General features: G+C 38.5%; 1 protein-coding gene across 3 annotated transcripts in view; it reads right to left on the bottom strand.

The window, feature by feature from the left end:
- Positions 1–27,658, bottom strand: part of PLEKHA7 (pleckstrin homology domain containing A7) — a 152,725-nt gene that overhangs the window by 44,699 nt on the left and 80,368 nt on the right. For all 3 annotated transcript variants that reach the window (XM_039552477.1, XM_039552478.1, XM_039552479.1), the window contains exons 4-8: positions 20,173–20,256; positions 12,676–12,787; positions 4,255–4,359; positions 2,386–2,458; positions 1,085–1,185 (exon numbers count right to left, since the gene is read on the bottom strand). In XM_039552477.1, the coding sequence (XP_039408411.1) occupies positions 1,085–1,185; positions 2,386–2,458; positions 4,255–4,359; positions 12,676–12,787; positions 20,173–20,256 (475 nt within the window). The remainder of the gene's footprint in view (positions 1–1,084; positions 1,186–2,385; positions 2,459–4,254; positions 4,360–12,675; positions 12,788–20,172; positions 20,257–27,658) is intronic.

The following is a 27,658-nucleotide window of genomic DNA, read 5'->3' as shown; positions in this document are numbered from 1 at the left end:
ACTCAGTAAACACTTCTTAAACAAAGATTTCTTTGTAGCTTTATCCTGATATCTCATGTTCAATGCATTTGAAAAAGTACAATAAACATTTCCACAAAGTGCACTGGGTCTTTTTTAAACACATTTCCCAAGTTAATATTTGTTCAATAAATTTCAAACCAGTATCCACTTGAACATAGAACTGAAAGTAATAAAAGGCAGTCTTAATTTTAAAATACCTCAAAAAATCAAAATGCAAGAGAAAATCAGAAGTTCTTCATAATTTCAGCACAGAAAATATTTAAATAAAGATTTCCAGACCTCCTAAAGGATGCCTGATTGAAATCTGATCTGTAAATTACTTTTAAAGTAAATAACTCATTTGCTTGATAGAAAAACAAGTTCTGCTCTGACTTTAAATCTGCCACAGGGACAGAAGTTTCTAAACTTTGCTTAAGTGCTGCAGTTTAGACAATCATTTGGAGTCAGGCTTCTGCACTATCAAGAAGTGTATGTTTTATTTCATATCCATGGGCTTTTATAACAAAGACTAGAATTGTAAATTATACAATTATATTTATTTTTAGAAAAAGAAAAAACGCAAAACCACCCTCAAACTATATCGAACGAGTACTTTCTCCTTTAAAAATCCGTATTACTTAGGATGACTAAGTTGTCATTTTCTAACTGTGAGAACTGATTTGATTCTTTTCTTTTTAAAAAAACCACAACAAAACAAAACAGACATCAGTCCATTATGAGATCAAGGACTCTATTACAAAGTAAATTAGACAACCTTTCTTCCAATTTGTAAACAGTACTGGAACAACTTGTCAATACTAATTTCTGATTTTAGAAACAGGCTCTTTACTCACAGACACTTCATCAAGCTCTAAGGACACTTACAAAGTAACAGACATGAATGTCAATTCATAAGCAAAAAAAAGAAAAGCTATGTCACATTTGAACAGGCAGTCAATAAATCTGTCTGCTTTTAAAAACTAGTAACAAGTAAAATAGGAAAACAGATGATGTTCTTGTTTACAACAGCAGCTTTTCTCAGGCAAATAAACTATGATTAGCTGATAAGCTTTGCAAACAGTACCTTAAAAGAAAATTTGCGATTTATCCGATCTTCAGGTCCCACTGGAGATATTACGTAACTAGGCAATGGTATGCTCCCCAGAACAGACTCTTCTCTGCTGTCTGTGGAATCAAAAACCAGAATTGAAATCCCTGCACTGTTCAGTGGGCTAGCAATACATTCTCCTCTAAGGACACAGAGAAAACAGGCATTAAGTAGAAAGAACAGTGGTTCAGACTAGATATAAGGAAAAGCATTTTCCCAAGGACAGAGCAGCAGGGGCACAGGGCAAAGAAGAAGCTGTGCCATCTCCATCCTCGGAGGTTTTCAACACCTCACTTGATTAATCCCTGAGCAACCTGGGCTGACTCCTTTCCTGACCCTGCTTTCACCAGGCAGTGGGATAGAACACTTCCTCAAGTCCTTTCTGACTCGAATTATTCACTTATGGCACAACACCAATAATAAGTGCAGAAAAATGCTTTATTTTTAAAGAAAAAAGATTTTTTTTTTTAAAGCAGTTTGGGTTTTTATTGAAGTTTTTTTCTTTTTTGGGGGGGTGGGTGGGTAGATGTTGCTTCTTAGGTTTGGCCAGAAGAATACAGTTCAAGAATAAAGCTTATTGTGCCAAATGAACTGTGACAGGCTGCATATCATGATGGATCTTCCATTTAGCACCGTCCATCTAGGCTAATTGCTATAATTAGGAATCCTCTCTTACAGCTGGCTCCAAGTGATCAACAGCAGAAATGAAGCATCTAGAAATATGAATTCCAAGTCTGATATTCTGTAATGCTTTCCAAAAATTGTAGCACACAAAGTATTGAAGACTTGAAAATAAACTTATGTAATACCTAGTTTGGTCTAAGATCACACTTAACCTTTTTTTTTTTTTTTTTTGGAATTACTGGATTCAGAAGTTCTTACTCTTACTTTGTCCCTTGGATAAAAGCTGAACCAATGCCCTCATCTGGCCATAGTGCATTCTGAAAAAACTCAGATGTCCAAGTGCAAGCAAGTAGGTACCACAACACAGACCAGAGATGGCATAAATCTTATTTATTGCAGTCAGATGTTCTGCAACATAAACCATGGCATGCACCAAACATAAATTACATGAAAAAAAATCATACAGCATCCTTTGCTTCCCCTACTCTGGCCTGGAATTTGCTGTGCATTTAAGATGTCTGGCCAAGCAAATGTTTCACTGTTCATCTCAGAACAGCTAACTTTATCTGAAGAGTTCAGCTAGTTCATGCATTCACCGTGGTTTGTGCAGGTGAACTGTTCAGACTAACTCAAAACAGCTGATACCAACTCACCTTTGTAGTAAAACAAGCAATAATCAGCAAGCACAAACCATCGTCTCTTCCATAATCGCATTCCAGAGCTATCCTGAAACACAAGAAATGTGATTTTCACTTAAGGAAAGTTAACAGATATAATGCTGATCCAGTGAGTAGTTTACCAGACGTTTACCTAAATATGATTGCTAATTGCAAAACAAATAGTTTATATCTCAGCAAAATATTATGTACTAAGAAAGATAAGAGGCAAAACATCCAGCTATAAAATAATGAGGGCAGAATATTCAAGCTGCTAATTTTCATTAAGTAATTAAACTCTCATCCCAAACAGCATTCAGATTAACCTTATACTCAACCAATGCTTATTTTATCTATACAGATTTATCTGCAAGGAATATATATAAAAATTCCTTGGAATATATTTCCTTTCTAAGGAAACCAAGTGTGTTTCTGGACGGCACAAACTCCAAAAAGATTGCCTGCAGTACAAAATGAAAATCACTACACAGCTGTGCATTTCAGGCAATGATATCCTATAATTCAATCACCATATGTTACCCATGCCTAAAATGTAATTTAATCAAATATTCCTCAGGAAATAAAACAGGACGTATAATGTGCAAATTTTAATGAAGTATGATATAATATGCCTGTGGAGATAGATATAGATATATATAACCTTGTCAAAATGAGTAATATTTGCATTGAAATTAATTTCTGAAGCTTTTAAAATTGCCAGACTATAACCTAAGCAAGTACAGCTTCTTCAGCTCAAGTAGGCTTTGATGAGACCAGCAGCATAAAAAGCACCTTTAGGCTTTAAGGGCATACAAGCAGAGGTTAGAGGACAGAAGAAAATAGGATATACAACATCGCTCTAGCTATGGCCCTCCTCCTTTCCGCAGTCAAATTCAGTAGGGAAGGACTTTCTTCCCTTCCCATTTTCATGCTACAAGGCTGGCAACACGTACTGTGTCTGAGTTCTGATTCTGTCCTGAGAACTAATGGGCTTGGGTAGCGGATGTCAACAGAGCAGAGAGCAGAACACAGCAGAATTATATCTCTGCACTCAGGAGGAAGCAGAGAGCTGGCAGCTACTCCACTTTTGTGTGCATGTAAAATCATAACTGTGAGCCTCAGATTTCAGCCTTCTCCTACCCATCCCTAAACCTAGCTGCTGGATCTCTGGGGTGATAATCTGGGAGACACTGGCTGCCAAATTAGAAGCAGGGGAAGTATTCTCATACAACGAACAGCTTTATTTACTTATTATACTCAAGGATGTGTTTCTGTCAGCTTAAGAGCTCAAGATACAGCAGCTGCAGAATTCTGTTCACTGGGTAAATTTCTATAATCCAGTCTTTGCTGGCTACTGGTCTTGGTGACAGCAATGTGTGGTGAATGGGTCCCAACTTCCCGTAATTTTCTCCCTCCTACTTCTAGAGAACAAAAGGCATATGGACTGGAATTAAGCCTTTGATCAGGGCAGAAGGGCATAAGCAAGCAGATAGAGTAAGGCCTCCACAGCCAGCCTCAGGCTGAGTGTGTTCTGAGGGAGTCCAAGATCAGCATGGCAACAAGCCAGCAGGATAAAACAGGGAAAATAACCAGATTTAGATAATAAAGTTATAGCCTTAACGTTGAGCTGTGATGGTGATGTCCATTAATTGGTTTCCTTTTCTGAACCAAACCCATTCATAAACCTTGGTTTTCACACTTGCCAAGCATGAATTTCTCATTATGGAAGTCTGTGGAAGTACCCAACACTGCCCTGTGTGTCACCAACACTCGAGCTTCTGCTTTCTCAGTTCCTTGGAAGGCACTTGGTCTTCCTTGATGATTGCATTGAGGTATATGAACAGAAACAGGTGCTCACATGCATACCTGTTTGTGCAGCCAGCCTCTTACGATCACAGGAACATTGGGATTCCTCCTGATGGCTTGTTCCCTCTTTCCAAAGCTATGAACTTTGTTTCCAGTCTTCACAGCCTGTAAAGAAGTATAATGTAGCATGGCTTTTATATTTACTGAGATCCATTTCATATTACAAATAGTCTCACTGCAATAACTTATACTTCATTACACAGCAACAAAGTATTCATGGCATTTTCAAGGGCAAGTAAACAGGCAATGATATTTACAGCAGAGCAAAGTCAATCTTCCACTTTCATCAGGATGGTTTGCCAGCTTGTGCTGAACAGCAGCAGCATTGGTGTGTCAAGTCAGAAAGGCGGAACTGTGGAAATTTTAGTGTGCCTGGGAAGTATTTTTGAGAGCTGCATGCAAGCCTCCCTGCACAATACTGCACGAGTTTCTTACACACACAGGACTTTGAGCAGATAAATTCTACTCTTGCTCTTCTTTGTTTGCACTTTGGAGGTCTTTTTGTTGGGGATTTTTTGGTGGATTTTAATTTCTCTTTCCTGTTTCAATTCAAACAACATTGATAGCTTAATAAAATGCTTGGACTTTGGCCCTGCAAATGAGAGGAGAAGACAGTGACACTGCCAGGGAAGAGACCTAGATGGCAGTCAGTAGAAATCACAAGGACTAGGTAATGATTTGTGTCTTACTGAAACCTCAGTTTTGATTCACATGGGCTAAACTATTTCAAAAACAAGCAAGGCCCACCCACCTGTGAAAAAGCAAGAATCACTGGATGAGTAATTTGCCTGTTCTTTTCCAACCTCAGCCCAGTTTGCTCCACCAATTGCTTTAGGACAAACAACCCTTACAGTTGCTCCCAACTTCTCCAAGAAAAGAGCTGTCCAGATTCTTTCCTACAGTGTCTCCCTTTTTGATCTCTGAGCTTGTCAGGGTACAGATGCTCTGTGAGCTGCAGACAAACAGCAGCTCTAGAAACAAATATATTTATCACACACATGGGACAACATCAGAAAAATATCTTGGCATACTGCTCCTGCCAGGCAGGCAACATCTGGACTGAAAGACAGTATATATGAGTAAATAATTCTAGCAATGTATGATAACTTAAAATGGATTCGGTTGATTTTGAGGCCAAACTTTACCAATCTGCATTAAATTTCCTGTCTTAAAGAAGGGTTAATATTATAGCTATAATCAGTACCAAAAAATGCACTTCTTGTTTGGTGCTACAGCATATAAAACAGCGAAGTAAATTTAACACCTGTAAGGAGCTGTCAAAGGGCAGGTTTTCCTAGGGAGTTTCCCTGAGCTCTGTTCCCCAGGGAGCAGCATGTTGTGTTCAGCTCTGCCAAGGAGTCAGGTGAGTTGCATGTCCACAGTCACTTCAGTAAAACACCCTGACTCTCAAGTGACAGGAAGAATGCCAAGGATGGGCTCTATCCCCAGCAGTGCCACTGCCCCAGACAGCTCTGCGAGAGCCCGCACAAGACCCACCAGCGTCCCAGGGCAGCACAGGTGGTCACCTGAGCAGAGAGCTGTCCAGGACTGGCATAAACCCAGCAGAGCAGGCTGTAAAAGAGGTTTCTGAGGAGGTGCCCCTGCCACCCAGCTGGCAAAAACCAGTTCGCAGCAAAGTCAGGTGAGGATGCTATCAGCGAGATCTCCCAGCCCATGTCTCTGCCAGACCCGTGCTAAGGCACTCAGCTAACAGGCTGCAGAGCACTGACTTTGGGCAAGCACAGCCATAGATGGGCTTTTTTTTTTTTTTTTTTAAGAAAAACAAGAAGTAAACAATTCAGCTGAGTATTGAAAAATTGTTGCCAAATGTTAAGATGCAACAGCTACATTAAAGAGAACGATTAAAAATAATGAAGTCCAAATTAGTTAAAGCTCTGAAAGCCAAAAATTTATTTTTACTTTGTTTTCACTTTATTTGAACTGATGCCTTGAGAGGCCTCGTAGAACAGAGACTAGACAGGAGTAAGGGAATAAAGGTAGGTATTTATTTGAAAGGCCTTCAAAGGTACCCCCTAGGGAGCCAGAGGCTATTGCCAAGAGGGATCCTAAGATGGACAACAGGTCACAAGTTCTTCACACTTTTATAGGTTTGGTTTATTTGCATATCCAATTAAAGCTTCAGTTAATGATGTAATTTCCCCAAGCTTACCCCCCCCTTAGAGGCCTTTTGGTTTATACTTTTGGGCCTAGGACGGTCTGGGTGTCCTTGGAGAGCAAGCCTGGAGAGGTTTTGTTATGTCTACCTAGCACAAGAGAGCAGAAGTTAACAGGCCACAAGAAACTTCAGAGTTACACACTAAGCAGCACAGAATTCGAAAAATATAAAAGTTAAAACCTAGGGCATCAATACTTTGCAGCTGAAGAGAAATAAATTTAGAAAATGTACAGAATTTAGTTTCCTCATCTTTCTCTCATGTAGATCTTTGGAAGGGTGGATTATACTGAGTATAGCTGATCTAGCCTTAGAGCAGCATCTAAATTTGATTTTTTTAAATCAGATCATTTAACCAAGCACTTTCTCTGATCTTAATTTTTAAAAAATGCAGACCACAACGTAAAAAAAAATGATCCTTGGACTTGGTCAACCAAGACCAAACAATTTCTATAGCATAGGAGCAGGAAAAGCTTTTCTGCTAAGGCTGTGTATTCTGTATCAATCCAGTACCCATAATGGAAACAAAATTATCATTTTATGGCACTTTATGTAATTGAAATTCTCATAACCTTCAGTATTGATCATCTCATTCTGCTCTGGAATAAAAACAAAGCATAACAGATACTGCATTACACAGTTTGCTTCCACTGGCTAGCCTAAAAAGTTGGTTTAAAATAAAAGATATATTTTTAAACTATTTCTCTGTACTGCAGTAGTCTTTTCCTAACTTAAATTTTTCTGATATCATTGTCAGGGGTTGAAAAAGGCAGATCAGGACAGCTGTGTCACTGAACACACAAAAGTCACTTTTTACTTCAGTACAATTGTTATGTTGATGTGCTCATGAATGATCCCTAAGTTTTTGCAACAAAACCCAAAAATGTCAAAAGCCAAAATTTCAAATCCCTTTCCATCACTGCCTCATCTTCTTTCTTACAGTACCTTGTAGCTGAGGAGGAAAGTTGCTAAGTTAATGATGTAATTTTTTTTCTCTCTTTTAAACATGACAAAGTATAGACAGACTTTTATTTGGAACAGTTCTAAATAGTAAACAGGAAAATTGTATTTTTGTCAAAATATGCAAATATATATGCATAATAAAACATGGAACTTGCAACCTAGAGAATTTAAAAAAAAATCAACCCACAAAAAGCCACCTGTTTAAGTTATAAACTCTTTAGCTCAAAAAATCTCAGTGTTTCACTTAGAAACGAACTTAAGAATCCTCTCAGTATCTCTAAGAAAATGATACAACATCCTTATGTTTCAGATAGAAAAAACTGAAGCTCTCCAAAAATCCTGCTCTTAATTCTGAGCATTCACACACAGTGGCCATGAATTAGACCCTGTGTTCCACTCCAGCTCCAGACAGTCCCAGAGTTGGCACATCACATACCTGTCACCACTGCTTGTTTCAACTGCCAGACCCATTCTTTACTTGTATTCCTCGCCAGTGTATCTTGAAATACCAGCAACTACCCAGTGTCATCAACAATTCAATTACTTCTGTTATGCAGAACCCATCCAAAACATGCTCTCAAAATACAGATAGTAAATACATTCCCCTACTACCCTTTTGGTTTTGACTTGGCCAAAGTCCTGTCTGGCACAGTAACATTTACAAACTTCCATTCACACCATTGGATATTTTAACAGACTAAATTCCAAATGTACCTTACTGCTGAATGGAACCAGATCCTTATTCCTCCATATCCTTAATTATTAATCAATATAAATGGCTTTTAATATGATCAATCATGTAATTGAATTGGCTACGAACAGAGAATAATTGCAGTTTATCAAAAAGCCCTTTTGCTTTTTATTTCCTCAACCCCATACCCCTCAAATGTCAAAGAGTAGGATAGACTGCATTGGTCTAAAGTCTTGAGATGACTTACTCGGACAGCTCCCGCATCAAAATACTGGGCCCTACTTCAATGTGCACAGCTCCATATAAAAAACCAGTTTGAATTTGGCCAGGATTCCAACACTGTGCATACACCATTCTGTGACGGCATTTGCAGGACAAAATAATGGACGCATTTCATTAAAAAAATTATAATTAGCCATGGCTAAGAGACCTTTACAATGAACTTGTCTCTGGCTTCACGACTGCGCTTCATGTCTGCATCAGGGAACTTGTTACAGTGGGGATTCTGTAACATGAGGTATCAAACAACGAGGCCCATGGAAAAGAAATATATATGGACCAATTCTTGATAGATGTTTCAGAGATGTTTATTTCTCCAGCCCCATGGCCGGGGCTCTGCCGAGGAACTGTTACAATCCGGGACCCGAGGGTCCTTGCCCGTGCTGGGGAACACAAAACAACCAATGGGGAACAAGGCTGACCAGGGGCCAGGGAAACCCTGTGTCTCCTCCCCAGGGCCCCTCTCCCAGGACCACATGGCAGGGGGAAAGGGACCCCGACATTTCACCCATTTATTTTTAACAAAAAGAGATTTAAAACTTTACATTGAAAACAACTGGAAAACATAACAAGAACAGTTTTAAAACAAAACAAGCCACCCTCCTGAGTCTTTAAATGTCCAAACAGATTCTCTGGAACATCTTAAGGCTGACAGAAGGGAGACATGACTCTCTGAGCATGCTTTGTGGGGAAACTGAGGCAGGAGAGGGTTTAATTTCTTCCCTCCCCTTTTCATCCCCCCCTCGGCATTGGAGAGGAGTTGTAGGGAAAGGGAATTGTATGGGGAAACGATGGGGTGAAAAACGGATTGGAAATACACTGGGGGTAATAGGACATAGGGTAAAAGGGAAAGGTGGGATTAGGAAAGGGAGACTGTAGGGGGGGTTTACAAGGGAGATATTGTCTAACATGACTACGATTTTTAGCATATATACTGCCTTTTACAGGAACACCATCAGGCCCAGTGACCCCTGCTGCTTGTAACCCTTTTCTACCTTGTACAATTCTGAATTCCACCACCTCTCCATCTCCCAAGCTTGGGATGCATTTTTCAAGGTTATTCTTTTTAACAGCAGTTCTATGAACGAATGTGTCTTCTTGGTTGTCACATCTTGTTATAAAACCATAATTTTGTTTAACATTATACCATTTTACTATTCCTAAAACCTTAGCTACGGTGATTTTTTCCTTTTTCCGAGTGGCTGCTGTTTTCTATCTTGCTGTGTCTTTGCTTTCTCTTTTGCTCGCTCCCATGTTGGTATTGTCGGGGCTGCTCATGCCTGCGTGCTCTTCCCGGGGTCGCATTCGGGGCCGCGGGGGCCAGGCCGGGCCGCTCAGCTCTCTGCGCTCTGCCACTTCTGCTCTCAGCTGCGCTGCCTCCCCTCTCGGTCGGGCGTCCATGGGGCTCACTCCACCACGCGCTGCGCGGGGCCGGGCGGGCACTGCTGGGTCGCGCCACTCCCACCACGCCTCGCTCTGCTGCCGACACTGCAGTTCGTGTGGCTCCACCCGCACGCGGGAACTGCCTCGCTGCTGCTCGCAGAGCACTCGGTCCATGTGGTCTGGGTCACACAGTCCCTGAGCCAGGCTTCCCTTCGCCAAGACACAGCTGACATTGCTCAACAGTCTCGGTAATTAAATAATATTCATGAAAATATTCTTCCATCGGCATATATTTTGACTCAGAAATTAACCATGTCCAAACGGTGTTCCAAAAGTCTTTGGTAAGAATTAAATCCCAAGAAACATAGAAAAAGTTCTTAAACAACCATGCCAGGAAGTGTTTCAGTTCCTTTTGAGCTTGCATTAAGTTAAAATTTACAAATCGTTGTTCAAGAATCTTTTCAAATTTAAGATAAATGTCCATATGCGGCTCAGAGAGCCAAGAGTCTTCCCACGGTTCCTCCATAGTTTAGATATGGAATAGCAAAACAAAACCAAGAAGAGAAATCCAGAATTTCTAGGGCTTACTCACACATCAGTCGCTTAGGGATCAGGGATCGTTCTGCCAACATTCTCCACCATTTGTTACAGTGGGGATTCTGTAACACGATGTATCAAACAACGAGGCCCATGTTGATATGTGGGCCAATTCTTGCCAGATGTTTCAGAGATGTTTATTTCTCCAGCCGCATGGCCGGGATCTGCTGAGGAACTGATCACAGTCACGGGACCCGAGGGTCCTTGCCCACGCAGGCAAACACAAAACAACCAATGGGGAATGAGGCTGACCAGGGGCAGGGAAACCCCGTGTCTGTCCCCAGGGCCCCATGGCAGGGGGGAAGGGACCCCAACAGGAACTCACTCTTTGAAAGAATGATTATGGAATTCATGGAAGAAAACATTTAGAAATAGGTGAAATTATCTTAAAATTACTCTCAAGCTGCCAAAAGTCAATCTCAATCTCAAAGTGGAGGACACAGTTTCTTTATTTTACAGCCTTTGTTCTCATTGCTAGTTCACTTGAATTAATTTCTGTGTTAGGCTGTGAAGGAATTGAACTCTACAGAACAAGAAAAGTGATTTAAGCCTGTTAACACATGCAGTGATCAACCAAAGCATAGGTAAGAAAGATGTTGGTTCATTTTAATTAAAACTCCAGTATTTATTAAGGACCCACAGTAAGATGAATCTTATAAAAACAAACTTGGTAGAGAAGCAAAGTACTGGCAAACCCTCTGTGAGAACTCTATTCTAAATCTAAAGTTGTGATGTGTTAAAAAATGCCACACCTGGTAGCCTGCCAGGAGCATGAGTGACCACCCTTATACTGGACTGCAAACAGAATAAAAGACCAGACCAACCAAAGTTGTGGGAGGTGATTCTGGATATTCTCTAAGCTGTGATGAAAAAAGCATGACCCTCCCCTTTAGCTGCATGGTTGTGACGTGCCCAGTGAATTAGCCTGCAGCATTTGGGTGGCCTCGGGGTGAGCGGAACCCAGTCCCCATTTCTGATCTCTGATTAGATCAGACAAAGGGAAGCACCAGGAGCAAGTGATCCTGGCTAAGTTAAAGCCAACTGTGTCACTGGATAATTCCCCAGCTCAAAGCATTGTATCAGGTCTCCAGTAAGTTTACTGGTTTTAAGAGGGGAAAAAATGAACCTTCTGCCCCTAATGCAGGCTTCAAAAAATCAGAGTAAAGAGGATAAATACAGTAAAAACAAATGCCGACATATTTTGCTAAGTTCAACTCTTCAAATATCAAAAAAGTATTTCAACTAATTCAGGTAACCTACCAAACTTATTGTTTTCAGTGATGACTCCATCTAGAACTATAAAGATATTCTTGAGATTTGACACATGACAATCTTTGTGTTGGTCCAATAACTCATACACTTAGGATTTAAAAAAACAATTTTTGAAAGATTGGGTTTTAGCTTCTCAATAAATTGTTTGTGTCTTCCCCAATATTTAACCAGGCACATCAAAACATTAGCAAAATATTTTAAGTATCCCAACTAAACAAAGTATCTTTGCAATCAATTTGGCAAAGTCCTTTCTTCAACTCAGTTACATAAGAGGCTGCCCACTTTTGCTTAAAAAAAAAAAAACAACAGAGAAGTTTAAGAACTGCAGTCAAAGTTAAGAAATTTATCTTATCTCTGCTAATTCTTTCAATATTGCCCTATTCCTTTTTATCCACCCACTACCATTCTCACTGTTCTGTAATTTAGTGTAAGGTCAAAGAAGCATTAAAATAGATGGTGACACTTCAAGTACAGCACTTTATTATATTTTGTTCAATAATAGACACAGGCCCTTTGTCAATGACAAGGAATGGACTTTTCTATTATTAAACACTATGTGTGTGAACTTGGTGCCTGCACTGTTTGTGCACTCCAGTGATGGCAGAAAAGGATTTAATTGTTACTAAGAGGAGCAACAGCAGCAAGATTTCATGAAAAGATAAGAACTGCAAAAATTGTAATTCCTAGTAGTCTGCAGCATTTCTTGCCGTATACACCGGACCACCAAAACACTTGCTGAAATACTAACATTACATATATTTACTTCCATTTCTAAGACTCTCAAACTTTCCATGTCACAAAAATCTCTATGTTACAAGTTACCATTCAATGCTATCATGTGGTATACAGTGCTTCTAAAAGAGCTGTAACACTGCTGTTACAGCTGTCTGTTGTTAAAAGATTTGTGTCTGAGTAGAAAATATTACCTCCTTTCTGAGGCCTTACTAGACTTCTAGGCTAAATCCACAGCTCTACTGAAATCAGCATTAAAAGAGTACTCAATTAAAAAACAAGTGAAGTTCTGATCAACAAGCTGAAAAAATAGCTTTTTTTTTTTTTTTACCTTAGAGCCAGGTTTTGTATCGACAGCAGATGTAGTTACTGCAGTGGACGTTTCACTGACCATGCTTGAAGGCCTTTGATTTATTTGTTGCTTGGACATAGATGAATTCTGTCTAGAAAACAAACAAAACCAGATAATCTAAAGCACATTGTTTCAAACACTCAGCTTGGCCTTTTTATATGTAAAATTCACAGTGTGTAAATGAATGAGAAGTTAGTCAAATATTTCCCATGCATCTGCAAGTTCCTTTACACCACTCCTGCTATTTTGATTTCAGGTCTTTCTCAAGCAGTGACATCTGATGATTGGTATTTGTCTATTCATAAGGAGGGAGAAACCTGCCAAATTGTCTGCAAAGCCAACAGAGAATCAAGATATAACAATGAGTGTGATAAGAGAGAAGGTAAGGCTTATGCAGTGAAACCAAATTGTGCCCAATTTAGAGGCTTGGCCACAAACCTGTGAAAGAGCCTGTACTGGGGAGAAAAGGACAGGAATCAGCACTTGGCAATAACAGGCTTCTTATTTAAAATCAAACTGAGTCTAGACTGCTGTTAGATCTTTCACTAACTTAATGCTCTTTGAATCTGCCCAAAATATGATTCATAGCACAATATGAATTATTAAAATACCTTTTGAGCGAAATGGTGCAATTCAAGGCAGATAATTGTTAGAAATGTGTAATTTCTGAGTCATCCTAAGACTCCAGAAATCCTGGTAACTAGCTCAGATACCCATTTAAAGCATAAGTGAGGTCAATCCTACCAGAAGAACCTGTTCAACAAGTCAGAATTCAGTACAGCCACCCAGACGAAGAATTGAGAGTATAAATGGAAGAGCAAAATAAAATCTCTGTGAAGAGAAGCTTCAGCAGCCGATCTTGACACCAACATTGAATGAAATTAAAACCACAGGTGGCATTTTCAAAAATCATTAACAACATAATTTAGCAAATAACAAGTAGCAATACAGTCACATCAGAAGAGAAAACAAAACAAACAATTAACAACCCATGATTTTCCTTTTCCCATCAGTAAGTCACCAAAGCCATTTATTAGAAAAACCAAAAAACGCAGCATACAAGCTATACCAAACATGGTTGCTGCTACCACTGAAATCCAGATCTGAACACAAGAGAGAACAAAACAATTCTGAGCAGTTACCACAAGAACAGAGAAGAGTCTGTGATTGCAGTAGCTCAACACAAGGTTTAACAGAACACAAAGTATTTGCTATCACTGCTCTTCCTCAGTTACAACCCGAACAATTACCTGTCCAAAAGCTTGTCTAGGTGGTTTGGTGTCAGGGAAAGCACATTTTCCCATTTGTGACCAGAGTTTCAATGAAGCTTGCAAGTAACACAACTTAGGTCCCATTTTATTTATACCTTGCGTATCTGGCATAAATCCCTTCTTTCTAGATTTTATATATAACCTCAAGTCCAAGATATAAGAACAAGCTACAGCAAGTCCCTAAAATTCCTGGCCATCCTTTAAAGCAAGAGAGTTTAATCATGTCAGTTTGAGTCAATTTGCCTCACCTCTCATGGACCAGGTACCCTACTTCAGCATTTAATCACCTTTTAATCCAGTCTCTGCAAAACACAGATTAAGAAACTTCGCATATATGACACTGCCTGACTAAGCTATTTCTGTTGACAAAAATTAAAAATACAATTTAAGTTTTGACAAATTGGAATTAATTTTTCCAATTAAAAATTAATAAGAAGGAGGAATAGCCACAGAGGAACGGTTTTACTTTAAAATTTCTGCTCTGATATAACAGATTTTCACTATTCCTCAAGATACTGTTTCACAGCAGGTTAAACATAAAGCACTTTAAAAAAAACCCAGAAGAATTACAGAGGAAGATAAGCTATATGGTTTAACATGACCATCATCATCATCATGAAATCATAATAAAATACAGAACAATAAACAAGTAATTTCTAAGCATTTATTATGTGATCATACAGTGATTTCTCTTCCACTTGCTACTGAAAGTCATCACTGCCAAGAAACCAGGCTTTCCATTCCTCGTACTATCAAATTAATGACAAACTTCAAATTCGCAAGCAGAAAAATGCTTTTGTAAAAACGTGAGGTTGTTGCCATGGAAGAATTCAAATAGCAAGCAAAAGAGAGATTAAACCCATTAAAAGAGAAAATACATTCTCTTATTCTCCTAAAAAAGTCTTCGGCAGCAAGCACTGGTGATGCAAACTTGCTGTACCTGACATTTAGCAGAAAACACCAAACAATATGGCAAATTTATTTCAGTATTTGTATATAATATTTCAAGGATACAATAGATTTTTTGCATGAAATCAGAACATAAAACTCAGGTATTCAAGTCTCTTAACAGCTAACCAACATTCTCAGTGCTTTTAAAAGCAACTAAAAATAGGCAGAATATGCAGAATTACCTGAAACATCCTTGCATGTTAATGGAATTAACACTATCCTAATTATTTACAGATTCAACTTTAAAAATAAGTGGCTACAGCATTGACTTTGTGCATTCAGAAACATCGGTTCAAAGTCACAATTACTAAAAATGTTTGATAATATCTGTTATCCAAGACACCCCATTCTGCCTTCATAGTGATTGTGTTTTTCTATTTTCAAGCTGGTTTTCTTACTGCCTCCCCCAAGAGTGTGCATACACACACAGAATTGCAGTGTGTCCATTTGGGGCTCCAGTACTGTGTAAATTTTTTTAAGTACTTGAAAATAACACTCTATATAATATCTCCTGTCAAGCAACTCCCTGCTCTACTTAAACAGTGCTAGTATGTCTCCAGAAACCACATTTACCAGCTGAAGAAACGACATAGCCAACATCTGGGTTATTAAAAAAGCCCCAACACTGAACAAGAACAATAAAAAAAAAATGACTGCACCAGTAGCCCATATTGAAAATGCAATACTCACGAGAGATCATAACGATCAGTCGACTTGGAAGATCCACAGCCATACCACCAACTTAAAAAGTTTATTTGTTGGAATCAGATATGATGCAATAACATTGTGTCAATGTAGTTTTAATGCTAATAAATTTCCTAATCAGCTAGATTTAAAAAAAAAAAACTGTCCTAGTGTTTCTATACATGTAAACAAGCTAGATATTTATTTTCGGGTTGTTTGGGTCTCCTCTTTCCTCTCCACCTGATATTTTTGCTGCTATAGTAACCAAATGAAATAGATAAAATAAGATGGCTCTCTCCCCAGAGGTGATACACAGGTTTTACCAGGCACACAAAAACAGGCAAGAAAGAGGACAGCACTCATTGGATTAAGCACACTGTATTTTTTCCCCCATATGTCTACATTTACATTCAAGTCTTACCTTTTTAAAGTACTCTCTTCTCATTCGCAAACACACTGCTATGACAAATATCATACAGCTCCTAATACACAACTACTAGTGTTTAGCATTAGTTATATGGCTGCACGTGCCTGATTCTTCCTTTCTGTCCACAATAAAGAACTGTTATTTAAACAAAGATATGAGAAAAGAAATCTAAACATTATATACAGCTATTGTAAGTAATTCTATCATAGCTTCTTTTCAGAGAAATGCATGTGTAACAATGTAGTTAACTAAAAGCCTAACATCTGTCCGGCAGACTTATCAGTAATTCCCATTTTTCCACTGGTTTTTTAAGAAAGATCCCTTCATGGCCTAAAGGGTTCACTAAAAACAGGAAAGCAAAGCAGAGAAATCAAGAGGCAGTTGAAATGGAGGGGCTTCCCATAGAGCAAGATGCTCAGATTATTTCAATATGATCCTAAAAACTGTGACGTGAACAAGTCGATAGAGAATAAAAATTGTTCTAGACAAACTACCGAAATGCTGGCAGAAAAAGATAGAAAAATAATCTTTAGATACAAGCAACCATGTGATAAGATGCCAAACTGAATTCACTGCCAACAGCAGAAAAGTAATTCAAAGGAGGAAGAAATAAAAAACATCTCTGCAGTTTTTATCACTCCAAACAACACTGTCAAGTAAAGGTTATTTTTAAATATCAGCTCAATGAGTAGCAGCAGCCAAAGTATGTTAAGAATTATTAGTAAGGGAATAGAGAAGGAAAAATACAATTAAATTATTGTAACAATGAGCTCATAGGCTGAATCTTGAAGTCACCTATGATCAATCATTCCATGAGAAAAAAAAGACAAACCTAAAAGTGACATACAGAAAAGCTGGCTCTCAAGCAGAGCTAGTGAAAGGTACAGAACACACATCCCACACACCAAGCGATCAAAGCTGCTAAGCTTGGAAAAACAGAGTACAAGGTGGGGATTTGATAGTGGTCCCAACTAAGAATGTGTTAGGAAATAAGGAATTACTAATCACCATTTAAAAGAAAAAGGAAATCTAAATTAGAATACCTTTAGGAAGAAGGAATAGTATAAGGATCAAAAGATAATGTAATTCAAAAGTCACAGATTCCAGTTACAAAGGAGTTGAGAAAACCGGATTTCAGCTTCAAAAGCAAAATTGATGTGATACTGTTTAAACGCCTTGGAAAAAGACTAGTGAAATACAGTCTCAGCCTTCTACTGAAAGTGTCCAGTTCTCATTTGATCAAGTGAACCAAGGGCATGTGGTTCACAACTGAGTCATAATCAAGCTAGGATTACGTCACTCATTGGTGTTATTTTCCCAAACTTGTTTCCAAATCTGCTTGCCAGAACACTGCTTCCAGGATGAGGAATGGCCAGAGCAGTCCCCACATTCATCATTTCTACATGACTGTAAATTACTTTTCTGATGTAAAATGTGTCCTTTTAAATAGATGTGTTTTGCAGCCTGAACAAGTTTGTGCTTACTTCTCCCCAATAGCTCCCAGTCAACATCTGCTGACAACTCCTTGGCCCTAATCTTAAATGAACATCAACCAGTCAGTATTAATCATGTCACAAGAGCACTAAAGAACAAATCACCTTTTATGAAACCCTTGAGAGTGCTACTGCTTCAGATAGGATTCCTCAGCTACAGGAAAAAGGAGTCTTGGTCAAAGGATCCCACAATGGAAAGTTCCCACAGACCACGCCAATCCAGAAACTGCCTTTCTGATCTGAGTCCTCCTGGTGGACCTCATTTCATCACATGATAGGGATCTACAACACTGATTCCAAACTGATACACGATCAACACCACCGATTCCAGGAAATCCCTGATGCCTGAGGGAAAAGAACTGAAAGCAGGGCACAGCTCCATTACAATTCCTAGGCCTCAGGACCAGGAGGTGCCAACAGCTCCTCTGATTTCACCACGTGAGACATCCACATGTGTCAACAGCATCATCTGACAGGAACTCACATGTGACCATGGTGAAGAGCCTCTGTGTAAACCCCCACTGATGCATAGAAGTGGTAAAAAACTAAGGAAACCAGAGCATCCCACACATTTGAAAAAGACATTTTTAAAGCAATTTTAACTGACAGATTAAAACCATCTAATTTTAAAAACACTGTATGTTCTTCAGGCCAATAATAAAGCTTTGAGAAATATTCTTGCAAAAACTGTTTCCAGGGCAGTGACTACAAGCATATACTCCTCTCTCTATCCCTGCAGCCATTCCCTCTTCTTTTAGAATTAAAACCGCCAATCTTTTCTAATTCTACTACAGTGTAAGATTTTTTCCTGGTTTTGATACCATTTCAGTGTGAGTAACTGAAGTCTACATGTTCAGACTGCCCTCCAAATAAGCACTTCCCCTTCTCTTCCAAAAAAAGTTTCTAACATACATTAAAGATCACTAAATCCATGTGCCACCACAGCAAGTACTTCTTTCAATTCTGTTTTTAATATTTTATCAGCTACCATTACTACAAAACCAAAAACAGCCTAGGCAAGTGTGACTAATCCAGGCAGGCCCTCCAAGAGGTTATCCAAACACCTATTTTCCATTACATATGCTTAAATACATATCAAATTTGACTGAGCCTTTACAACAGATAAAGTAAAAATCAGTTAATGAATGGAAGTTGGAACACTGATGCTCAGAGGCTGCTGTCCATACTGTCTGTGAAGTTTGCTCCATTGCAACATACTTGTTCTCCTCACTAAATGAGGTGGAGCAGCTTGTTTCATACCTGTAAATGAGCAAAACCCTCTGAGCAGCAAAGCACCTGCATGCCATGGGACAGCTGGGGTGACCTCCAGCTCATCAGCCACCCCACAGCCTTCATACCTAATTACAGGCCTCTCCCACAACACTGTATTTCATGTTTGTTTTCATCAGACACCTTAACACAGGATTGGCCTTGGCTTTGCTTTGACTTGAGGGAGAGCAACTGATTAGCTGGTGGCTTTTTTAGGGGTTTTGCTGCAAATTTTGGTGTTGGTTGGTTGGTTTGGCTTTTAAACTATTTGAGAAGCTCTTCTCAGGCCTGTATCAGAACCTCTGAGCTCTACAGCCATGTTCTACTTCTCCAAGTCACAGGAGAAGACATTGCCAGAAAAGGTTCGGTCTCCTGGGAGTGTTGAACAGCCTTCCTCCAGGCCTCATTTTTCTCAATGCTGTAACTGCTTTTGACAGCAGTCCTACCCAAATGTAAAGCAAACTAAATGTCACAGAATTTGAAATGTATAGAGCTCAGAATTGGGCAGGCAGCCACACAAACCCCACATCCAGGCCATCACAGCAGGATGCCCAGAATCTGCAAAGCATGAGGGGGTAGAGGCTGCTTGAACAGTGCTGGAAAACTGGGCTGAAAAAGGAAAAGCTATCTGATGTGCCATTCTTCTTGCCCTTTGGTTTTAGAAGCGATGCAGAATTTTGTCCAAGGCTCTGTCTTCTGTCTAAGGATGATACCCAGTCATTCCACTACAGAAGGATTGCAGGAGCAATCCTGGCATGCAGCCAGGGCGACAGGCGAAGTTAAAGCCTACAGGGAAAACAGTGCATGAACCAATCCAACGGTGACCAAGTTCACCAGTGTGAAAGCATACATTTCCTCCTTTTGGTTTTTTTTTTTTAATCAGACAATCAAGATAAAATATGCTGGTAACAAATATATTAGACACCATTTCTCTAGAATAAAGAAAAACAGCTAATCAGTGTAGAACACCTTATATGTAAGAAAACCAAGGAAATACAATGGAAGCTAGTAATATTTTGTGTATTTCAATTTCAGTACAAACCTTCCAGTATGCTCCAAAAGCACTTTACATTTATGTTCTGTTTACCTGATATTTATATAAGACTAAAGCATTATTGCTTAAGTATATTTTGTGGGTCTTGTTATTTTATTTTTGGGTTTGTCTGGGTTTTTTTGAAGACTTGATAAAGATTTTCCCTCAAGATTTCCTACCAAGGAATCAAAAACATACTATCACAATGAGAAGCAAAATTTTAAGCATAAATCTCAATTAAATTTTTCTACAGTGTTGGAAGAACTGTCAATAAATTAAGGTACTAATCTACTGTAGGTAAATGTGTTACTGTTTTTGATCTCTTGACGTGGGTATAAAACTACTTACTCTTCTCGCAAAATAAATTCAATATTTTCTGGAGAAACCTGTCCTGTCACAGGATGTCTAAATGACGTGGTCTGCTGATTATGGCTGAAAGGAAAAAAAAAGAAAAAAGAAAAAAGAAAATTAATATTGCTATGCTCAGTAATACATGATATCTAAAAAGCAGAATTTTTTATATTGATGTTTTGCTGCTCTAGTCCAGAAATTAATATATTTCTGAGATACTTTTCAAGTCTGAAATGTTTTTTCAGCTCCTTCCTATGTTCTTGTTGACTTTGCCAATGGCACACTGTACCATTTAATTATTAAACAGGTTAATGTTTTAAAAGTAAACTAGTTGCAATCTTTAGTTAGTGAGAAGCACTTGAATTTATGATTATTTACACCTGGCTGTTACCAGATTATTTAGATATAACATAGAAATTACACAACATAAATTTCTGACTTGTGTTTCAGTAAATTTTATGGAACAGAACCAGTAAAATAACTTGAAATGCTGCTGGACAACATTTTACACAATTTATATTATTTAATGAGGTCACAGAGAGAAATTATGTGGAGGCCCTTTCTCACATGTTTCTTTTTCCTCCAATATGGTATTTCTCCAATGATTTTTCTTTACACCTTCATGCAGAGGATCAGATAAGACCTTAGCTATGCAGCTGCATGGTCTATATAAAACAACATAATTTAGTGCTTCATCAGAACTGAATTAAAATCAGGGCTTTCTATAAACTCTCCCCTCAGAGTACCATCTAATGCTTTGCTACCCTCTGTGAAATACTGTTATTCATTAAATATCTTACCTCTCTGTGAACCAAGCACTCATTTATTTAAGGTTCTAAATTTTTCTGGGTTTAGTTAACAATTTTTAGGTAAACGACATCCAAAACCAGAACTAATGTCAAATGTAGCAAGATAATAACAGTGTGAGTATTCAGAAAATACAAATAACAAGGCCATTTAAAGAACTGTACGTCAAAGAGGCAAAAAGGAAAACTTGATGCCTTTTCTTGTTTAAAGATTTTTCCTCCTGTAAAGCCTATTTGGTTTCAAGCCTTACAGATTTGACCCTGTTGTCCAGCATACCAGGATGTCCCCCAGCACAGAGGAAGGCATAAAGAAATATTTTGATGTTTCAGAGTAATGAAGTTCCTAAGAGACAACACTCTGCTGACTAAAGGACAGCTAAAAATCAAACAGCTCACAAAGCCATAAGATACCAATGTAAATAGCTCAGGACATGTCTCAATTTAAAAGCAAACCAAAACCAACCAAACAACAAAACCCTAAAAATGCCAAAAACCCCCCAAATTGCTCACACTAAGTCCCACTCAGGCCACAAACAGTAGAGGATATTTGGTGTGTTGGAAGCTTTTCACCCCTTTTCCAACACACCTTGCAACAGCAAGTCAGACACAAGGAACCCTATAATGAACATTTCCAATGACAAGCTGAAAGCTGTAACAACTTAGGCAACACCAGAATGCCTTTTTCCAGCCTCACCTATTGGAAAAATCCTCACCCTAGAGCCATCGGAAACTGTGAACAAGATATGGGCTATCAATTACTCCACTGCACCAGGGATGGCATTTGCTCCCTAGACTGGTGAGAACTGACCTGTCCTACAGCTGTGGGTTAATAAAGTTTAACAAAGTTTCTAAATCTTCCATTTTTCCATGAAATCAGAGATCCAGAGAAAGTATTTCCAGTAAGCACACAGTGCCAACATCTACAAAGCAACCAGGATCTTTTTCCTTACAAAAAGAATGAGGACTATTGTTTTCTAAAAAAGCATTTCTGTGTGAGTTTAATATTGTCTACATCCAAAGAGCGGGATAGGAACTTGAGATGTTTTCAAAGGAAATAATAAATAAATTACAACCCTAACATTTAAACTCCATGTTTGTCACACAGTCCAGTTTGAAGTTGAAAGCCTTTCCTTTAAAAACCAGACCTGAAGCAGTCTATTTAACCTTAGATGCTTAGGTTAGGATTGCCACCAAAACAAGTGCAGATACCTTGTTAGCTTAGAAAAAGTGGAAGTACCTTGCCAGCTATATTCTCCAGGGGCAGAGGAACTGCCAACAAGCTCTCAATCTGCAGGCTCTCAATCATTAATAACTCACTCTTCAATTAAGACTAAGAAAAATGACTGTATTCCAGAAGTGCTCCAGGGTTATTTAGGAAGGGAAGTTTCCCATTATACCATACTAGCACATACACAAATGCTTTATTCTATCCCAGGAAATAAATTCACCAGAAGATGAATTAGTCCTTTTAGTTGCAAATAAAGAGTAAGTACATTACTAATAGACTAAATATTACTTACTAATAATAAAAATATCAGCTGGAAAGTAAACACTTTTTTAAATATCTGAGCAATGCATTTTGGGACAAGTTTTGCATGTCAAATACTAGGAGCAGAGAAACAGAAGGATGGCCTGTTACTGCATAAAATGCAGATGGTAATTTCACAGGCAAGGAGAGGGCACATAAACCCAAAACTTCCGCAAATCTGCAGCTTCAATATGTAGGACTTCACTGGGAAGAAAGAAATGAAACCCCTGCCACTAACAATTTGTTTTGCAGAACACAGTGGTTTATTTGAATTTGAAAAGTGAGAGTTTAAGTGTTTTTGCCTCACAGGACTCATTAAGACTAAGCGATACTATTCAAAACAACCTATACAACAGATGGCTAATGCCTTGCAACAAGGAATTAGATAGCAGGCAGAGATTTTCGTTCACAATGAGAGCAGACAAACGTTGGAAGAGGTTGCCTAGCAAGGCTGTGGAATCTCCTTCCTTGGAAACATCCGAAATGTGGCCAGATAAGGCTCTGAGCAACCACATCAAACCTTATAAGCTGGTTCCAACTTTGAAGCTAGCCTGGCTGGATGTGATGGGATACAGAGCTTCCTTACAACATAAATTATTCTGTTCTGTCATTCTCTGCTGCTCCCTCCACCCTTTCTCCACAAATACAATTTAATTCCTATAATACCTTTGAAGCTTTCCCAGTATTTAAATGGATTTATTCCAAGACTATTAGCAGTACCTTGTTTTTATTAGGACAAGAGAAACTGAACAGATTTTTAGATGATGATTTTTTGTTATTGTTTTCATTTCTTTTAAACATTTGCTTAACAGTGATATCTGTTTATATGACACTGGTAACAATGATGTCACCAGTGAGAGTGCTCTAAACTTGTTGCAGTGCAGATTTTCCTTCCTTTCCAAGCACAGACTAAGAAAATACCTGACACAGTTGTTCTCTGGGCACATCAGCTACCCAAGAAGTAGTTGATCACCTGTATTTCCTCCAAATGGCAACTACTGAATGTGTTCCTATTGTCCAGAAACCTACCATGTACAACAGGCACAACAAATGTGCCTTAATAAAAGGACATGATATGCTGCTCCACTCTCCAAAGCCCCTTTTATTCTTTTGTTTTTCACTAGAGAAAGACGTAATAGCATCAACAAAATTGGGAAAGGCTTATGATGCTTCATCGTGTGAATTCTGAATGCCTTGGAACTTGTATCAGTACACCACCACACATGTGAAATGCCAAGCTAAGTTTTCTAGCAACACTACAAATTTTGAATTTGTGATCAATTAATGGCATTTTTTACCAACAACCATCCTTTAATTTTAACAGTTTTGTATTATCCTGATTTTGCACAGATACTGGTAATCAGAGTCACCAAAACAAAGTAAGTATAGAAACGTGAAAAATCCGCAAAAAATTACATTCATTACCATCTACCACTACCAGCTTTATTAAATTACACTACAGACTGTTAGAAGTTATTCTGAATTTCAAAGTTACAGAACACCAGGCTAGTAATAGTTAAGACTTGGACTCTTCATAAAAGAATCACAGTTCAAAACCCGTTTCTTTGTAATTAAGATACCTCAATACAAATTCCATTATTTCACAGCATGTATATACAACTTTTACAAACACAAGAACTGAGAGTCACCCACTGTCTTAAGACAGATGCAATCCAGGCTCTAATCCTATAGTATAATGGACACAGACAGGCACTTCTGCTTGCATGGATCCTTTTGCAGAACTCATAATTAACATGACTTCGATTAATTTTGTATTTGAGTCAAAGCCAAGTCCTAATTATTAATTTTTGGACATGACTGATGCTGATGACCTTTCATTTGAAGTCAAGCCAAGTGTATAGATTGTCTCTGGAGTAATTTAAATGCACAGGCAGCTGAAACTTGAAATCTGTGAATCAACTATTGATGGAGTCTACTTCACATTAACAGCAAATTTATAAGTTGTGAGAAAAATTCATGTTGTCATGGGACAGATGTCCTATAAATTATTACAAGCCATTTCTACAGCATTTACTTTCCAGGTAGGCTGACTCCTTTACCCTTACCTGCAAGACTAGATAAGCATAAGCACCTTTATGTTGAATATCCCAAATGGTGATGACAGTTACCTGTGGGCACCCACCCACACCTCTACGGGTGATTGCGGTGTGGGTGCAGCTGACAGAAGAACTCATGCAGCGAAGAACTGTTCAGCCAGTGAGTTGTTACTCCAAACAAGTGCTTGTATCTAACCAGGCAAACAGCCAGGAATAGTTTGCTTCATTTCATAACATATTTCTGAAATACATCAACGGCTTCAAAATAGTTTCAGCACTGCCCTCTGAGTATTTTTCGGATATTAGCTTTAAGAATTGGTTAGAACAAGTACCAACAAATAGTCCAAGAAAAACAGTGCTCTCAAAGTTCTGCAAGCTGGAAGAAAAATGCAGTGTAATACAGATATAATTTGGAAGGATTAGGAACAATACCAACTAATTGTACTACTCAAGCAAAAGTACCCACTACAAGCTGCACATACACAAAACTCCATCTTTTCAAGACCCTGAACATGATCTACTAGTTTAAAATAGTAGTGTCTCATCAGAATCGCAGTAAAACCCTTGCCCCACTGTAATCAGCGTCCAGGAGACTTTCATAAGGTCAAAATGTCAGCCTCTCATACAGTTTAATTAGCATCTTAACCTAGGAACTACTGGTAAGGATCACAGATTAAAAATGATTCTCTCAAATCTTACATCCTACTCAGATGAGAATTCCTAAGTGTTCAGTTGTTTAGTCCGAATACAATTCTGTAACTATCTTGAGCTGCTGTGTCTGTGACTAGCAGCAGCCAACACAAGAGTCTGGGCTTATAAAGACAGATGAAAGGGGACAAGATGGCCTGACATCAGGTTTTATCATACATTCACTTCTTCTGGTAAAAGCTTGCAGACAAGAAGAGTTTGAAACAAACAGTAAACTAACAGTCATGTTCATGTAGTGTTGTCCTTCTACCCAGTTCACTAATTATGAGGTTAAATGGGAACTACAAGTTTCCAAGGACCTGAAAAAATTCTTTTTTCCTGTCTTAATGAGCTACCAAAAATGATTTATACTATCCAGTAGTATCAGCAAAAAAGATTTTGTTAATGAACATGCTTTTAAAACCAGAGCTAATGAAACAATGGTAAGCTAATACAGAAAATGCCATGGAATCACTACAAGTATTTTCAGTCATTAGAAGCACAGATAAGAGGATGAATACACTATCATCACAGGATCAACACAGATTTCCATGAGTAATACAGGCTGAAGTCATCTGCTGATTCACAAATCCTTTTGATGCATATCACGTGAAACTATCAGGATTTTATTAACTCACAAAACCAAAATGCACTCGCTGCATTTGAAATTAAGGGGGGAAAGCATGTTAGTCTTAGAAGACAAAGAAATCTTTTAAAAAGCTGAATTTGTTGCTATTTTGTTACTTTTGCAGTTTTAGAAAATTTATAGTCCCTGCCTTCAAAATCAAAAATTAAATTAAAAACCTCTCTGATAACACAGATGCACAAACTAAACTAATAAATTCATTCGCTAATTAAAAAGACAGTGGTGATATCATTAATATGATTAAAACACCCTGGGTAAAAGCAGCCTACTCTCATATTCCAATATCAACCACAATTTAAAGAGTTTAGCGCGGAAGCTGCCCAACAAGCATTGCCACATAAAGGTACTATTTTGGAAGAAGTATTTAAGGGAAACTTTACACAAAAATATCACAGATCTCAAGTTTTAAGCCATAACAAAACTGGTTAAAATAAAATAGGTGTTCACATATACAGCATCTAAATTTACCAAAGGAGGCTGAAAACCCACACTAGTGCTATTTGAACCTATAACACTTTGATGCAAAGACATCATACATATGATCACAGACAACACAATCCACGTTGTTCTAAATATGAAAGCACATACAAGTTTTCCAGCATTCAGTTTTCATCTAAGTAGCAAACCATACAGTGTAGAAAATGAAAACAATAATACAACAGCTGTAAGAACTGAATAAAACAGATTTTGAAAACTGTCTGCTGCCACATAAGGCATATAACCTTTAAAACATTTTCTCTTCATTGGCTTTTTAATGCTAAAGATAGATTTTAAGATAAATGCACTTCTGATTTATTACTTATTGAATTTAATGCATAATACGAAAGAAGTGATTATCAGAGGACAATACTTCAGACTGAGAGCTTGCTGTGTGTGCACTCAATGTGGAAACCCTGCCTTTTTCACCTCTCCATAAAATGGAAATGCTTTATCTACCACCTATACCATGGGAATGGCGTTTTAATCAAATCCTTACAAAATCACAAGTGTCCAGGACGGAATGAAGGAATTATAGCTAGTTTCCATCAAGCTGTCCCAGGGCTACAATCTAGAATACTGAATCCAATTTTGGACTTCCTCACACAGGAAAGGCATCAACAAACTGAAGTGGGTTCAGCAGAGGGACACTAATATGGTCCTGAGCACCTGCTGTGAGGAGAGGATGAGGCAACTAGCCTTGCTAAGGTTCAGGATGCCCCGCCAGGACTAACCAAGAAGGTTCTTCACTGTGGTACCTCATGGGAAGCAGGCTTAAAATGAAACAAGAAGCCTTCAGACTGCTTGGAGAAGGAACGTTTTCCCCTTGAGGATACAATTGTGCATGGTGAGGATGGCAAAGTATTAGAACAGGCAGCCCAGAGAGGTTGGGCAGTCCCCATCCTTGAAGGTTTTCAACACTAGAGTGGAGGAAGAACTGAGAAACCCGGTCTGACCTCACCACTGACTGTGCTCTGAGCTGGAGGTTGCACAGGAGACCTGAGGTCTCACCCAATCCAAGCTGACCAGCTATGGTAAGGTTGGGTATATTCGCTATTTCTATCACAAAGGCAAAAAAGGGCAAACAAAACCCAAAACAAACAAGCAAGTTTCACATAATAGATTTTACTAAGAGGGAAATGTAAACACCCCACATTATTTAGAAAGAAAATCTCATATGAGCATTAAAACCTGGTTTCCGCCTTCAGTCTTTAATAACACCATTAATTAACTCCTTCAGCAACTAAATAAATCTAAAGTGCATTTACATTCCACTAATAAA

This window comes from Corvus cornix, chromosome 5 (assembly GCF_000738735.6).
Source record: "Corvus cornix cornix isolate S_Up_H32 chromosome 5, ASM73873v5, whole genome shotgun sequence".
Lineage (NCBI taxonomy): Eukaryota > Metazoa > Chordata > Aves > Passeriformes > Corvidae > Corvus > Corvus cornix.
The sequence above is the reverse complement of the archived record's forward strand: the minus strand, read 5'-3'. Positions and strand labels throughout refer to the sequence as shown.